The following is a 16807-nucleotide window of genomic DNA, read 5'->3' on the forward strand; positions in this document are numbered from 1 at the left end:
CTCCACACCTCACAAAGTGGATTTCATAATCAAGCCTCCTTTGAGGGGTTATTATAAAAATCAGAAGCGTTAATCATATTTAAAGAGCTGAGAAGCAGCACCCACACACAGCAAGCTGTGCACCCAGTACATGTTATTCTCATTTCCCACTACAACCTGGAGAGACTGTCCCTCCAAGCCTCTCTCTGATCTGTTGTCTGCTGCCAATCAATTTTCTAATGAGTGATTTGAATTCTTATAATGCCATAATACTAGAAAAGTAGGTATCAGTGGTATATAATACAAAATTCTCATCTTTGAAATGAGTAATCCTTTTGTCACTAATGAACGAAGATGCATTCTGGTTTATGCCTCCATCACATCCATCCATTCACTCACTCATTCATTCAGTAATTACTTATTGATCTCTGAATGTGTGCAAGGGCTCAGATCAATCCTGGGGGGTACATGGAGGCCTCTGAAAATCTTGGGAAGGGGTGAAAGTACATGAGAAATTCTGGTAACAGGGTGCTCAGACTGACTCCTGTAGTTCATGGCTGATAGTTGGGTGGGTGTTTGGTGCTGGGAAATGAAGACGAAGTCTCTCCACCATGTAAATACTTTTTGTTGGGGTCCTATGTGTGATGATCATATCACTGGGAATGTCTCCCTCCCCTGGGGCCTCAAGAGACCAAGGACAAAGCATCCATCAGGATGTATGTGCCCCTCCCAAGGCCTGGTCTTTTCTGAGTGTCTAGTGTAGAATTTCACGATCTGTTCCCACTACAACTCTTCTCTTCCCCAGGAACCAACAACTCAAAGTTTCACTTTCCTGAGGTGGTGTCTAACTGTCAGACCACCACAGTGGTGGGGCAGCACTCCACCCATCTCTCTGCACTGAGTTCCTATCAGTATCAGATACCCAACAATGAGTAACGCCATCCAACCTCCTATGGTGCCTGGGCTGGGAGGGCTGGCTGCTCAGCTGGCAGATAAGGGACTGTAATATCCTGTCTACCCTGCCCAGCCCTGATGATAAGCGCCTTCCTCTCCATCAGCAGGAAGAGACATCCCTGTGGGTAATGAAAGAGCGGTTTAAAGAGATCAGCCCCCAGGAGGGAACTAATAAAATCCCTAGCAAACAAAGCCCTTCTTTCACCTTTTGTTTCTCATTATCAACAAATGAAACTCGTTGTCATTTCCTGCCTCTTTCTCAACTTTGCTTTTTATTGGAACCTGGAGGGAGATGAATCTGCGCCCCGGAGTGGGTGGAGGGGTGAGGTGGCCATCAGCAGATCCAGTGTCTGCCCTCCGGCCCCTCCTGGCCCCTCGTGTTCTCCTGCCTCCTCCTGCTCCTCCCTCGTCAGGATGGAGGAGAGGTGTCCCAAAGCCTCGGGAGACTCTGAAGCTTCCCCCTAGGAGATTCCTCCCAACTGGGGTCTCGCCCGGCCGCCGTCATCAGTCCACTCCAATTATAGGTGCAGGCACATGGCCTCAGGTGGACTCAGGTCCTGTCACTCAGCCATAGGACAAGCCAGGGGCACGTGCTCTGACAAGTCAGCGGAAACACAGACTGCCCGAGTCAGTCTTGGTGGCTGAAATCTCATTTGTCCTACTTGAAAACAGGCTGACGCTTGAACTTGACGAGTGACCCTAGAGCCAGTTCTTGGCAGTTGTTACCACTGGTGTCCAGAGACCCTCTCACTGTTTTGAGTATAATGACTATGGATAGTGTCTTTAGAACGAAGAAGAAAATATTTAGATAAACAAGAACAGTTGTTGCTCTATTACATCCATATTGGCAAAAGAACCATCCAATTCAATGAAAAATGGGCTGATCCTGATTGCTGTATATTAGTTATGATATTTTCATTTCCCATTGTTGATCATGGTACGTATACTCTGAGAACTTTGCTAGTTCATAAAGTTTGGGAAACATGCATAAAGTATTTTCTCAGCTGAGTCAGTCCAATTTTCTGCCGTAGCACCTGTGAATTAAAATTCTGATTGTCAAATAGTCTAGTAGTGTGAAGTGTGGATAAATTTTATGTGACTTTGGACTATGCAAAATTGAAAGTGCATGACATAAAATATGAATAGCATCTCATTTTATGTGGAAAAGTGGAACTATGATTTTTCTCAAAAACGAATTGGGATTCACCAGTGTCAAAGCAGGAGAGCCCACTGAACTATAAAGTGTTTGTGTTGCTTCTTGGGGGTGGGCATCCTCATGGATGATAGAAATGCCCCATGACCTTTGTCAGGGCCAGTCTTGGACTATGCTTTTGAAATTCTGCATGTTTTATATTATCCAAGGTCCCCGAAATGCATCCCTTGATCCAAATGTGATAGCCCTACACCAAGTTAGGATTAACACATTTATTTTTGCATATATTTTTAGGAAGGCCTTAGATAGTATCTAATTCCAATCCCTCACATACATTCCCATAGAAAAATGCTGCTGCCACTTCAGAAATAAAGGGTGTTGCGGCCATCCAGACACCACCTCACAGCCGCCCCTGAAAGTGAGCCTTGTGGGGACTCAGGATAGGAATGCCCAGCACACCGGCCCCAGGTAGCTGAGATTCCCATCAAGGTAACGATTTCAATGAGCCCAGACTCATGCATCTTTCCCCACAAAGAAAAGCCCTAAATTCCTTAACTTGACATATGTGGTTTCCTTGGCCTGTGTGATAAGTCACTTCAGTCATGTCCGACTCTTTGCGACCCTATACACTATAGCCTGCCAGGCTCGTCTCTCCATGGCATTCTCCAGGCAAGAATACTGGAGTGGGTTGCCATGTCCTCTTCCAGGGGACCTTCCTGACCCAGGGATCAAACCCTCATCTCCTGCGGCTCCTGCATTACAGGCAGATTCTTTATCACTAAACCACCAGGGAAGCCCTTGGTTTTCTTTAATTGACAGTAATCTTCTGATGTTCCAACTACCTGATATTTGTTGCAAAAACCCCTATGTAGCTTGGCTTCCCCCTTCCCTCTTCAGGGCAGTCCCTCGGAGTGACCTGAGATGCTGTCTTCTGGGCTTGAAGTCCTGGAAAAGTCCGTTAATATAAAGCATAACTCTCAGCTTTTAGGTTGTGCTTTTTTTTCAGCCAACAACCTGGTACCTTTTATGCCCAGTGGACCACAGTCTCGCTCTGGTTCTGTGGGTGCCCCCTGCAGGGTGCCCCCAAGGCACATCCCTACCAGCTCAGCGAGTCCCTCCCCGCCCCTCTATGAGGGGAGCCTGGTTCAGGGCTGCCTGTGACGTCGTTTTATAAGCCCCACCCAATGGCTGCTCTCTTACCAGTTCTCTGGACTTAACCAGAGCTGCTCGAGATCATAGCCGCTTTTTCCATCACATGGCTCCCCACCTGTGTGGCCAGCCCTACAACCACAGAGCGGTTATGGGATTTGCACCAGACGGTTTCTGCATCACCCTCAGGACCTGCGCTGAGGCGTCCATGGCTATTGCCTCATGACTTTCCCACGAAGCGGGACTCCCAGCCAGGCACATGGGGAAGCAGTGATGCCCAGGTGCCAGCCCAGATCCTCTGGCTCCGAAGCTCGTTTCCTCCCTGTGCGCCTCAGCCCAGAATCAGACACATTAGCTTCATGTTTCGTGAGGTAGGATTTGAAACGAATGAAATGGGCTCAGGTAGGTGGGGTAGCTGCCCAAGTGCCCACGAGCCCCAGACCCCACAGTTTCACCTGACTCCCATTCTGTCTGACTGGTCAGACGACTTTTATCTGAGAATACAAACTGTTAATTACTATGCATGAGGTCTTGTTTTTAGCTAAGCATTAATGACTGAAGTGTTTTCTTTTTGTTGTTTTTATTCCGTGGCAGTTTGCAGACTCGTTTAACTTTAATCCCCACAAGTGGCTCTTGGTGAATTTTGACTGCTCTGCCATGTGGTAAGTCCCCCTGTTCATTAGACGTCACGTACCCTGCAATTGCCCTGCTTCTTAGACAAGTGTATATGACAGAAACCTGGCAGGTGAAGTGACATTGCTGGGGAAGCACGCAAAACACTACCTGCCTGCATTTCTTCACAGTGGGTAGAGTTCTTGCTAAATCTTACCCTGTCGTATGCTGTCATCTAGAACATATTGGCACAAGGGAAGTTTAACAGAGAAAATATCCGATCTAATTTACCTAGTATTAACAACAGCAACGACAACAAAGCAATACAAATTAACCTTAGTACATATTTGTAATTCATTTGCTTCTATGTTTTTATTCTTAAATGTTTAATAAATCTAAGTCTAAATGCTTAAAAGCATCTGCTAAGCAGAAAGAAAAGTAATTCTATTTTCTAATAAGTTCCCTGGAAATTCTTAATAGCCATACCATCAGCACATTGGTTATATTTAGAGCAAGGAAAAAGAATTCAGAAATTAAAGGGGATGACATTTCACTGCACTGATGATGTTTAAAGAAATTATGAAGACCGGAGTAGAATGGGATCACTAGAAAGTAGTGCTTCTTAGTTAATTAGAATAAGAAGTTGGTTAGTGAATCCTTAGATCTAGTAGTTTTGCATGAATTTTGTGCAAAATTGTTTATTGCATAATTAAAGGAATGGATTTCCACCTTAAAAAGCTGAGGAAAGCAACGGAAGTCAGTTCCCCAAGCTCACCTTAACTTACCTTTCTAAAGATAAGCTGCACTCAGGGCTTTTCATTGTTTAGTCACTAAGTCATGTCTAACTCTTTGCGAGCCCATGGACTGTAGCCCGCCAGGCTCCTCTGTTCATGGGATTTCTAAGGCAAGAATACTGGAGTGCGTTGCCTTTTCCTTCTCCACGGGATCTTCCCAGTCTGGGAATTGAAACTGCTTCTCCTGCACTGGCAGGCAAATTCTTTACCACTGAGCCACTTTTAGGTCTGTTTAAATCAAATTTCCTTCTTTGTCAGTCTTAGCCCCAAACTCTGATACATGATTTTAAAACCCATTTGTATTTGGGCTAAAGTTTGTCAGAAATGCTAATAAGAACTTAGAAAAGCTATAGCTTTTATGAATGTTAGTATTCTTGTGGTTATGTTTGACTATTTTACCTAAAGGAGAACACTTTGAGGATAGTTTGTATAGCATGTCAAAACTCCCCTTTCTCTAACTCTAAATTGGGTTGAGATGGAATTCTTTTCTGCTGGGGTATTTGATCAGGTGCAGACACTGTCCAGGGGCTTCCCTGGTGGCTCAGACAGTAAAGAATCTGCCTGCAATGCAGCAGACCTGGGTTCGATCCCTGGGTCAGGAAGATCCCCTGGAGAAGAGAATGGCTACTGACTCCAGTATTTTTTAATTAATTAATTAATTTTAATTGGAGGCTAATTACTTTACAATATTGTAATGATTTTTGCCATACGTTGACAAGAATCAGCTATGGATGTACATATGTTCCCCTCCTGAACCCCCCTCCAAGCTCCCTCCCCATCCCATCCCTCTGGGTCATCCCAGTGCACCAGCCCTGAGCACTTGTCTCATGCATCGAATCTGGACTGGCGATCTGTTTCACATATGATAATATACATGTTTAAATGCTATTCTCTCAAATCATCCCACCCTTGCCTTCTCCTACAGAGTCCAAAAGTCTGTTCTTTACATCCGTGTCTCTTTTGCTGTCTCACATATAGGGTCATCATCACCATCTTTCTAAATTCCATATAGATGCATTAATATACTGTATTGGTGTTTTTCTTTCTGACTTACTTCACTCTGTATAATAGGTTCCAGTTTCATCTACCTCATTAGAACTGATTCAAATGCATTCTTTTTAATAGCTGAGTAATATTCCATTGTGTATATGTACCACAGCTTTCTTATCCATTCGTCTACCGATAGATATCTAGGTGGCTTCCATGTCCTGGCTATTGTAACAGTGCTGTGATGAACTTTGGGGTACATGTGTCTCTTTCAGTTCTGGTTTCCTCAGTGTGTATGCCCAGCAGTGGGATTTCTGGGTCTTATGGCAGTTCTATTTCGAGTTTTCTAAGGAATCTCCACACTGTTCTCCATAGTGGCTGCACTAGTTTGCATTCCCACCAACAGTGTAAGAGGGTTCCCTTTTCTCTGCACCTTCTCCAACATTTATTGTTTATAGTCTTTTTGATAGCAGCCATTCTGACCAGCATGCGATGGTACCTCATTGTGGTTTTGATTTGCATTTCTCTGATAATGAGTGATGTCAAGCATCTTTTCATGTGTTTGTTAGCCATCTGTATATCTTCTTTGGAGAAATGTCTGTTTAGTTCTTTGGCCCATTTTTTTTATTGGGTCGTTTACTTTTCTGGAATTGAACACCCAGAGAGATTCACAGAGTCAAGTAGAGAAGAGAAGAGGGAAGCAGGAGATAGATGTGACCTGGGGGAGAAAAGGGAGTGTCAAAAGGGGAGAGAGCAATCAAACCAGCAATCACACCCCTAGGTAAAAATGGGCAACTCCAGTATTCTTGTCTAGAGAATTCCATGGACAGAGGAGCCTGGTGTGCTACAGTCCATGGAGTCGGATACTACTGAGCAACTTAAACACACACACACAGATGCTATTTGAAGGAGTTGGTGGATGGATTGTGGCTCCAGTGTACCCAACTGGCATGGAGTCTATGTGAGTCCCCATGTGTATCCCAAAGGCCTCTGTTCTGGGAGAAGGGCTGGCCTCAGAGCAGGTTAACTAGCAGCTAAGGTGTCCTCAGTGGTCAGTGAGCCATTTGACTGAGAAAAGCCACAAAATCAGCCTGGCCAGATCAGCTGATGGCTGATGGGGGAAGGAATGAGATGACTCCAGATGGTCTCGTGATAAGCCGTGGTGTTTTACTCGTTTCCTGGGTAAAATAATGTCAGAAATGGATGCTCAGTGAGTCCCGGGAGATGCAGCTCCATCAACACACTAATTAGCCGAAGTCACTGGCCCTGCAGGTCGCCCTGCAAGGGGGACACTGACATCGCGGCCCCCTCTTCCAGATGCCGAGACTGCAGCTGTCAGGGCCCACTGATGTGTGACCCGGATGTTGAGATGTGATCTGTCAGGGACCACTCATATATGACCTGGATGTTGAGAAGGGATAAGGGTGAATACGAGGAAAGCAGCATTGCACTCCTGTGTCCAGAAAGCCAGGGAGCGAGTTAAGGATAAGAGAAGACGTGCTTCATCAGGGGCTTCTCTTGGAGCCTGGTGTGACGGCCGAGGCTACCATGGACGCTGGGTGAAGATGCAGTCAGAGCCTGGGGCTGGAGGTAACTGTGTCTCCGAAGGGTTCCTCCTGTGTCCGGTTCAGACACCAGCCCACAGAGGGGCATTGGCAAAGGGGAGGAGGCTCAGTCAGTTAGAGAAGGGAAGGCAGAGTTGAGGGTCAGGAATCTGTAGGAGAAACCTGAACATGAGCCACAAGACACAGGAGAAGTCCACAGTATTTGATAAGTTGCCACAGAGAAGGGCAATTAGTTATCCTTCGGAAATGGGGAATTTGAAGGGTGGGGATCAATACTTAAGGAGCTTCCTACCAGCTAGTTTGAAAGGCTAAATAAACAAATGAGTAAAGATTTAAATTATAATAGAGGATACGCCTCCTCTCTCCTGAGTTGGTAGGGTCCTGAACAGAATGATCGTTAAGGGTTTTGAGGTGATATCATCCATTTGGGAGAATCAGGTCTCTCCTAAACACAGGGGTTCATCCCGCGATATCATAATGATAATATGAACACTGATTGATGGAGTTTGATCTGGAAGGATTTGTGTTTTCACATAGTAATTACTAACATCTACTATTTTTGGCCCTGTGCTTACTTTGCCTTTCTAGGTCTGCCATAACAAAGAATCATACACTGGGCAGTTTAAACAATAGAAATCTAATTCTGGAGGCTGGAAGTCCAAGGTCAAGGTGTGAGAAGGGCTGGTTCCCCCTGAGACCTCTCTCCTCGGTGTACAGATGGCCATCTTCTCCCTGGGTTTTCATATGGTCTGTTCTCCATGCCTGTCTATGTTTGGTGACGTGGTATCTGAAAGAGGGCACGTGAGGAGGGTCCAGGCAGTGAGCGTCCTGAGGGCCAGGGGGAGAGGTCGCCAGTGCAAAGGCCCCGAGACAGGCATGTCCACAATGGAGAACTCAGAATAGGTCACAGGTACTGCAGATGGTTTCCTGTGGGCCACATGGATTTTGAATTTGTTTAAAATAAGCTGTTTACTTTTTAAAGTTGGTGTTTTTCCATATACTTGCAACTTTTCAAAGTTTCATCAATTACTGAGAGCCTTTAAAGAGTCACTTCCGTGGGTCTCCATTGCTGGGGTGTCCTTCCCACCTGGCACAATCCAGTGGCCCCCCACACAGCCTGGCCCTGTGCTCCTAGGGGCACCAGGCTTCCGGAGCATGCATGCACAAGTGATGCTTTCCAGAAACTTCTAGCTTGAAGAAATGATGTGCCAACTTAAATTGCAGCACTGGATTCTATCAAAAAATGACATATAAACCTAAGTTCTTGGGCTCTCTGGGGAGAATTCCCCTGCCCTCACTGGCAGCAGAGGGGGCATACCTAAACTCTCATCCAGGGGTGTCCAATTCTTTCCTTTATGGCAATAAAGATGCTTGAGTACAAATTTTATATTCAAGATATTATCTGCTATTAGGTGCCCTTTTCTTTTCCATATGTCACCTCATCTAATCCTATTGCAGCCTTATTGGCACAGGAATTATCCTGGTTTCTTAGTTGAGGGTACTGGGGTTCTGAGGCATGCATGGGATCACTAATGGCAGATAACCATCCATGCTAGAGCCACATGTTTGATACAATAGGGGTAAAGTTTTAAAAACTATATCTGAGTAAAAAGAGTCAGAGACAGAATTATGTATCTCCCAGGATGCAACTGATTACAGGCACGCAAAACAATACACAATTTACGAACACACACAAAAGGATACACAGTGAATACATTGGAATTGTTCCAATTGGGTATGGAAAAGAGCATTTTTGGGGTGAAAGACTCAAAATAGAGCCTAGATTCTATGCCCACTTTTGTTCAAGCTGACTCTGACTCCACTTTCTCTCTGTATTCTGGAAACAGTTCTGGATTTTAGCCCCGGTAGGTACAGCCTAGAGGTAAAGGAGAGCAGATGGACCACAGCATCTCTCTCCTGTTTCAGGGCAGCTTCCCCTTCCCCCACCTGAGCGGCAAATCCACTGGCAGGTCCCGAACTGGGGACCCTGAGTGTTTGCAGAGGATGTGAGCACGTCTTGCAGCCTGGTGACAGGGAGCGGCTCTAAGAGTCTATTCAGAGGCTATTTGCCCTGTGCTGTATATCCAGGGAATCATGTGAATCTATTTTGCTATTCTAAGAGGTATTGCAGTAAAAATGAGCTGTCCTGACACAGTCGGACACAGACAATAAGGATGCTCGTGGGAACTTGGTTTCCGGAAAGGCCAAGTATCCTTCAACACCTCAGAGATGAAAATGAGCAAACACACAGCCTTAAGTTGTACAGATTTTATGTTGTTGTTTGGCTGCTGAGTCATATCTGACTCTTTGTGACCCCATGGACTGTAGCCCGCCAGCCTCCTCTGTCCATGGGGTTCTCCAGGCAAGAATACTGGAGCGGGTTGCCATATCCTCCTCCAGGGGATCTTCTTGACCCAGGGACTGAACCCAAGTCTCCTGCACTGGCAGAAGGATTCTTCACTGCTGAGCCACCAGTGAAGCCCTTGAATTTTTTTTTTTTTTTATAGATACGTTTAAAGATTTTGCTAACACAACACATAAAATATAAATGAATTTTTTTAAGTTTCTCTGGCTTTTTTGTATTCCTCAAAATCAGAAGCATCTCTTTTTGGTTTAATGAAATTTTACCAACTGTTAGCCTGTAATTTAAGGCAAACTTGTTGGATTTTCTAAATATTGAAATGGACAAGATAATTGAAGTTTCTAAACTTGCCCTCATTACAAGCATAGGAAATATGTTTTATAATGATTTCATTATTCTGTTCATAAGCTTTTTATTGTTCATTTGGGTATTTTGAATCTTTTCTATGTAAATATGAACCACTGTGCTCTGACCTTAATGTCCCTTAAAAGCAGATTTTCTCCAAAGAAAGTCTCAAATTCCACCAAGGGCATGTTTTACTCTGCCTTTAAAAATAAGCTTGATTTTTTTTCCAAATAAAATCAATTTTCTTAGTTTTATAGCTTTTGCTTACTCCTGTCATAGTGGATTTTTTAAACGTTCAGTTACTTGGGAGGATTTTTAATCACTCTGGTTATGGGAAGTGTGATTCTAGAAGCTGTGCAGGACAGCACAGTTTTCCATGAATCTCTTGGTTTCTTTGCATCGTGGTCTTGGTGCTTTTGGCATCTCGGATCCTTGATAGCATTATTGGCATGAAGAGCTAACATGAGCCCGCATTCAGGGAGCCCTACACAGAAGGTGGTGTAGATTTTTTTTAAAAATGTAAGAAGCCATATTTTCAGCATAAAACAGGAGCCCTGTCCCTCCTCCTCAGGGTCCTCCCTCAGGACTGTGTCTGGTGGCAGGGACAGGTCTTCCTCACCGTCAGGCCCGTCTGAGGAAGCAGAAGATGACTTTGATACCTATAAAGGGTGTTTCTGTTCATGTGTGTGTGTGAGTGTGCGTGTCTGCACACACGCATGCACACACCCATTTGTTTGTTTAAAGAAAATCTTCCTCATTATAACATCATGAAACTTCACAAGGAAAAGAGAAGCTGGTACCTAAACATTTTGAAGAGCAGACCCCCACAGACCACTGGAGCCACGGGCCAATGGACAAAGGGAAACAGGCCGTTGGAAATCCCAAGACCTGCATGAATATGAAGATGCGACAGAACTCGTGGCCCACAGTGAAGCAGGGCTTGGAGAACAGACTTAAACAGAAAAGACAAGAGCCAAGAAGTAATGAATGAGAGCCCAAAGGAAGCAGAAGACAGCAGCAGAGTAAACACCCCCAAACTGGAGGGAGGGAAGTACTGAAGGTGAAGAGGCGCTCATGAAACAGGAAATGAGGCAGCAGGAGCCGAGGCCGACAGCCATGTGCTGGTCCTCGACCTGCCTCATAAAATGGGTGATCTGCAGAAAGAGGGGCCAGGATAGAAGAGAGGGCGCAGCCAGCCGTGCTGGAAACACAAGAAGGACACACCACAGCACAGCAGGGTTTTAAACAATAGGGAGCACTGTGAGCAACAGCATGCCTGAATTGCCTGCAAATGTGCACATGCATTAACTCCAAAAACCTGTTATCAGAATAGTAGGAAATCCGAAACATCTCATGGCCCTAAGGAAAGTGTGTCAGTAGGTACGGTTTATACCACAGAAACGTTCAGATTCTTCTAACAGCAAGTGCCACCAAACTGTCAAGGCATCTACAGGTCTAATTATAAATGTAATTCATAGACTTATCATGAAGTTAGTGTCACTTTGTTTCCAAAACCAGATAAAAGGATTTCCCTGGTGGCTCAGTGGCTAAGACAGCCTTCCAAGAAAAAAAAGCAATACCTGGGCATTTGTATTTTTCAAAAAATTCCAAGATAATTCTGCTATGCATCTGGATTTTAAAATTTTCTCCAAAACTCTAGATATGTTTCTAATGAGCAGCCATGTTTTAAAACAACTGGACTATTTGATGATCTTTTGTCTAGCTTGTTTCAGTTTTTCTATTTCACATTCAGTGATCCCATTTCATTTATTTCTTGTTTTCCAATTTCTCCATCTCTTCTTTTCTTGATGCTCTTTCTCAAGCCTTTATCAATCATAGTAGATGACTTTGCCTTCCCATGTGGGGGATGCAGATTTGATTCCTGGTTGGGGACCTAAGATCTGCATACCAAAAAACCAAAACATAAAACAGAGGCAATATTGTAACAAATTCAATAAAGACTTTAAAATGGTCTACATCAGAAAGACTGAAAAAAACATGATAAGCTGAGAAAGAAAAGCTGCAGGACAAGCTCATAAAATCACATATGGAAATTCTAAGTCAATTTTTGGCAAACAAAATTCAGTGATGTTTACAGGAAAACAAAAGCTGGTATATTATAACCAAAATGTGTTCATTCTGGATATCCCAGGGTGGTTTAAAAATATCAGATTTTTAAATGTCATTGATCATGTTTAACAGTAAAGGAGGAAAAAAGTTATCGTCACATTAAATATGGAAAAAGCAGTAGATAAAAACTCGAAAACACACAGAACAAAAGCTCTTAGAAAAGAGGAACTGAAGAGAACTTTCTTAATCCGATAAAAAAAGAAAATCTACGAAAAAAACTACAGCAAACATATTCTTGGTGGTAAAATATTAGAAGCAGTGCCTTTAAAGAAAGAAAATCACAACTGCCATAATGCCCACCCTCGGCTGCTCTGTGCATTCCTAACCTGCACAGTTGGACACAACAGAGGTGATGGTGCAAGGATTACAGTGCAAGCCACAGAACTCACGGTTCTGAGACGGTGTGAGTGTCTGTCAGTGAAAACAGAATCTTCTAAGAAGGTAATAACGAGAAAACACAGCAAGATTTCTAGATACAGCACACTTTCAGGGTTACATTTATTTACATGGATGATAAACAGCATATGTAAAATTTTTTCTATGTCTTTTTTAAAATTATTTTTTATTGAAGGATAATTGCTTTACAGAATTTTACTGTTTGCTGTCAAAATTTTTAGAAAATATTTTTATAGCAGTAAGAAAAGTTACTGTGAATAAATAGGTTGCAATCTGTGTAGATTTTTACGGAGAAAAGGATACAGTTTTTTGGAAGTCATTCCAGGAGACCTAACTAAATGGAGATGTGGACTCAATGCCAGGTCTCAGGGCCATCTAGTAAGTATTCTGGCTGGCTATTTCTGTGGGACTCAAGAAAGTGGAGCCTAATAGTGCAGAGGCCCAGGGCAGCCAAGAGAAGCGTGAAGACAAGACTGATGAGGACCACGCCCCATCCCACAATGACTTAGCCACACTCTTTGGAGGGACACAGCCAGGCAGAGGTCAGAGGGAGCCCACAGACAACCCTTTGGATCCGCATTCCTAATATTTACCGTATTTTTACGATCCTGTCTACCACACAGAGGCACACAGCCTAATAAATAAATGAACAAACGTGTCCTCACCAAAGAGGAAATGGGAGTGGCCTCTTCATAGAGACAAAGGTACTCAGCTTTGTTAGCGATTAGAAATGCACGTTAAGGCGTAGGAAGCACTGCCAATGGTGGGAAATGGTCTCCCTGGCTAGATGTCGGCCGGGATGCGGATCATCAGGAGCGTGTGGGATGCCCGGCCTTTAGGAGCACTTGGCTCTGCCCCACGAGGCTGCGGGCACCGCGCCTTTCCTGCTGGCCCACGACTAGGCCGGTGTCCCCAGCTTGTCCCTGACGCACCAGGAGCACCCACACGGAGTCCTTCGTCCAAGGGCACGTGGAGCACAGTGAGAGCAGGCACAGATTGGGACCCGCTACTACAGCGCCCTGCAGGGAGCTGCTAAAGGTGGACAAGCGAGCAAGCACCCTGTGGATGACCAGGTCAGAAGCTCACAGGTAGAGTTTTAAGAGAAAAAGCAAATTCTAAAAATTACACAGAGAAAGGCACCGTTTATATTTAAACAACTCATGTTTACATTGTGTTTCACTTAGAAATGTGTGAAACAATACCTTAGATTACTTAGTGATTTGCACAGAAAATTCTGTAGAACCCAATGGCGTGATAAACCCCCATGCTGCCTCATGGCCTCCTGAGGGGCGGGTGGCGAGGGGAAGGACGTGTAGGGGAGACCTAACCTGTGGGCAACTTTTGTTTCACACGTGATGAGGTGGATATATTATTATTTATGCCCTTCTGCATCGCTTTAACACAGCATATAGTATTTTTAATTAAAAAAAAGCAGCTACAAAATCATTGCCAGTGTCAGTGGAGAGGGCAGTGTGACTTTACATACAGAGGGCAGAGGTCTGCTGAGAGCGATGCTGTTTCTACCCCCTTTCTCTCCTGTCTCTCTATGGCTTGGCATGACCTTCCCCAGCATGGAGAGGCTGGAGGAAACGGTCCCCCAAACCCAGGGATGCAGCCTGGTCCGTGTGCACACCACACACACGTAGCCCCTGCTTCGGGTTCTCCTCCAGGTCAGCCCCAAACAGCTTATGACCGCTCACTGCAGTTTTTTGTTTTAGGTTTCTTTTTCTTCACTCTTAAAAGTGTCTTAAAAAGACACTTTTTAAAAACATGGTCTCTTGGAAAAAGATAAATTGCGACCATAAATTGCAACCATGAAAATTGAGGGAGCAGGATAGTGAATGATGATAAAAGGTACAGCTAAAAAAATAAACATGATTCTATCTGTGTGGAAGAAATTCTCATCTCCATAATCTCAGACCCCATACCCTGGCTGTCAATTTCATGTCTCCAGTTTCCCTTCCTGCCCTTCCCAGCCTCCTCTGCTGCTTCTGGGAAGGGGACAAAGACTCTGGTCTCAGGATGTTGCAGGATGCAACATGGCGCACAAGCTCACACTACCGGAATTCACTGTCTTCTAAGCCTTTGAAGCAGTCACTTCAAGTCAGCTCGAGCCCCTTGCTCCCTGATCCTGCTCTGTGAGCTGCATCCTGGCTTCCTACTTCATGCCCCCTGGGTTTCACCTTCCAGGGACCCTCATTCGCTTCCAGCCTCAGTGCCGTCAGACTTGGCTCTTTCTCTAGTTTGCCTCCAGGATTGCATTTGCACACAATTGCTTTGAGGTGCCCAGAGGCATGAAGGGCTGGTCTGGGATGGTGCAGACAGTGCCTCCTGCCTGACGGTCCCTGTTCATCCTACACCTGCCTGTGATGCCCATCAAGGGCCAGGGCTGTGCCAGGCCTGGAAGGACAGAGAGGGATGAATTCCAGCCTGCTGGGTTCCTCTTCCAGCCCCCGTCCCCCTGCTCTCCAGAACCAGCGGGATGTCCCCGAACCCGGTGCGGCTCTGACACCGGTGTAAGCACAGACCCGGCAAGACAGTCTCACGGCCCGGGTCCCAAAGACCCGCACTTGCATCCACCTCGGCTGTAAAGTTGGGGGTTCCTACAGCTCCTTCCACTGCTCCTTCAGGTCTGACAGTTGGCTAGAACAACTCATTTATATTTACTGGTGTATTATAAGGACCCGAATGAATGGCCAGTGGAAGAGATGCTAGGACGAGGCAGGGGTGGGACTGGGGGGCACAGAGACCCTTACCTGCCTGGCGTGGGTCCCTCCCAGCCTGCCCATGTGGTTCAGCTGCCCCAAAGCTCTCTGCGCCCCATCGTCTAGGGGTTTAAGGAAGCTTCCTCGTACAGGTACGACTGATTAAATCGCTGGCAGTTGGTGATGATCTAGCTCAAGTCCTTTCTCGGAGATCAGGGGGCAGGATTCACACTTCTGCCCCTTCAACCAAGACTTAGTTTCCTGGCAGCCAGCATGGACCCGGAAGCCAGCCAATTGCCCAGGCTTCATCCCATCCAGCCGTTGTCCCGAGGGTTTCAGGAGCTGGGTGCTGGAACCAGGGACAAAGGCCAAATACTTATTTTTTTATTATACCATGCCTCCCCCACTGCAGGGGCCCAGGGCTCTGGAGGTTAATGTTGTGCTGCAGGCTAGGGAAGGGGCATGCGCATGCTGAGTGGGGCTGTTAGGAAGGGTCTCAGGGAGCAGTAGCCCCAGCTGAGCTGGGCAGGAGAAGCAGCAGGAGGAGAGGACCCTGCAGACACACCTGAGATGCCTCCTCATTACGTCCTCTGTTTATTGTCTCCAACCAGGGTGAAAAAGAGGACAGACCTGACCGGAGCCTTCAGGCTGGACCCGGTCTACCTGAGGCACAGCCACCAGGACTCGGGTAAGCTACACCCAGCTCCCTCCAGACTGTTCCCATCACGGCTGCACCCACTGTCCGGGAGCCAAGGTGGAGCATCACAGCCACAGTCCTGGGGGTCCGGGGCAGGGCCAGGACGATTGGACATGAGTTTGAGCCAACTCTGGGAGGTGGTGGAAGACGGGGAAGCCTGGCGTGCTGCAGTCTGTGAAGTCCCAGAGTCAAAGAACTTAGTGACTGAACAGCAGGCTGATAGCACCAGGGGAGGAAAGGAAAGGAAGGTGGTGGGCCAGGGGCCAGAGAGGAGAGGATGGGAGAGGTTAGGGCAGGGTCGACTCACGAATGTGAGCTCTAAACATTAAGTCTCTCAGTTAAGAAAAATTAGGATTGCTTGAGATCCAGATGAGATAAAATGCATGAGGCTACCTGCACAGATGCCCCGCGCCTCTGTGCCCGTTTGTAGTCACACACATTCCGGGGAGGTTATTTATTAATACTTGCTTGTCTGTCCCCACAAGACTCAGCCTGCAGGTGGGAGGGGGCTCTCTCATCCCCTAAACCCGCGTAGTCCCCAGCTGGTGCCGTGCTGAGCACTGTGAGCCCCAGGGAAGGAAGGACAGGCCGAGTCTTGGGAAATCGTGCCCCTTCTCCTCAAGTTACCTTGGATGACAGAGGACGTGGGTGATGGGAGGGACATCAGGGGTCACTCGACCCCACCCTCCACATGGACAGGAGGGATGGACGGGTTGGAAATCGAGGCAGTTTTGGTGACGGTGGCAGGAGCACGGAACACCAGGGACGCAAGTCAGGGCACAGCCTGTTCCCTCCTGCCCAGACCCCAGCCTGTGCTGTCTCCATGGGAAGATCAGACCTACGTCCACCTTCCTAACATTCCCCACCATCTCATGGAGCACATCTGATGCCAGCTGTCACCCTCTGATCAGGTTTGCTCAGAACTTAAAACTGCTCTAAAAAATAAACTCTAGTTTCTGTAATGGCACTGGCATGACGC

General features: G+C 46.1%; 1 protein-coding gene across 4 annotated transcripts in view; it reads left to right on the forward strand.

Moving 5' to 3' along the window:
• DDC (dopa decarboxylase) overlaps positions 1 to 16807 on the forward strand; it is an 88653-nt gene that overhangs the window by 52917 nt on the left and 18929 nt on the right. For all 4 annotated transcript variants that reach the window (XM_061164824.1, XM_061164825.1, XM_061164826.1 and 1 more), the window contains 2 exons: positions 3830 to 3897; positions 15743 to 15819. In XM_061164824.1, the coding sequence (XP_061020807.1) occupies positions 3830 to 3897; positions 15743 to 15819 (145 nt within the window). The remainder of the gene's footprint in view (positions 1 to 3829; positions 3898 to 15742; positions 15820 to 16807) is intronic.

This window comes from Dama dama, chromosome 18 (genome assembly GCF_033118175.1).
Source record: "Dama dama isolate Ldn47 chromosome 18, ASM3311817v1, whole genome shotgun sequence".
NCBI classification, from domain to species: Eukaryota; Metazoa; Chordata; class Mammalia; order Artiodactyla; family Cervidae; genus Dama; species Dama dama.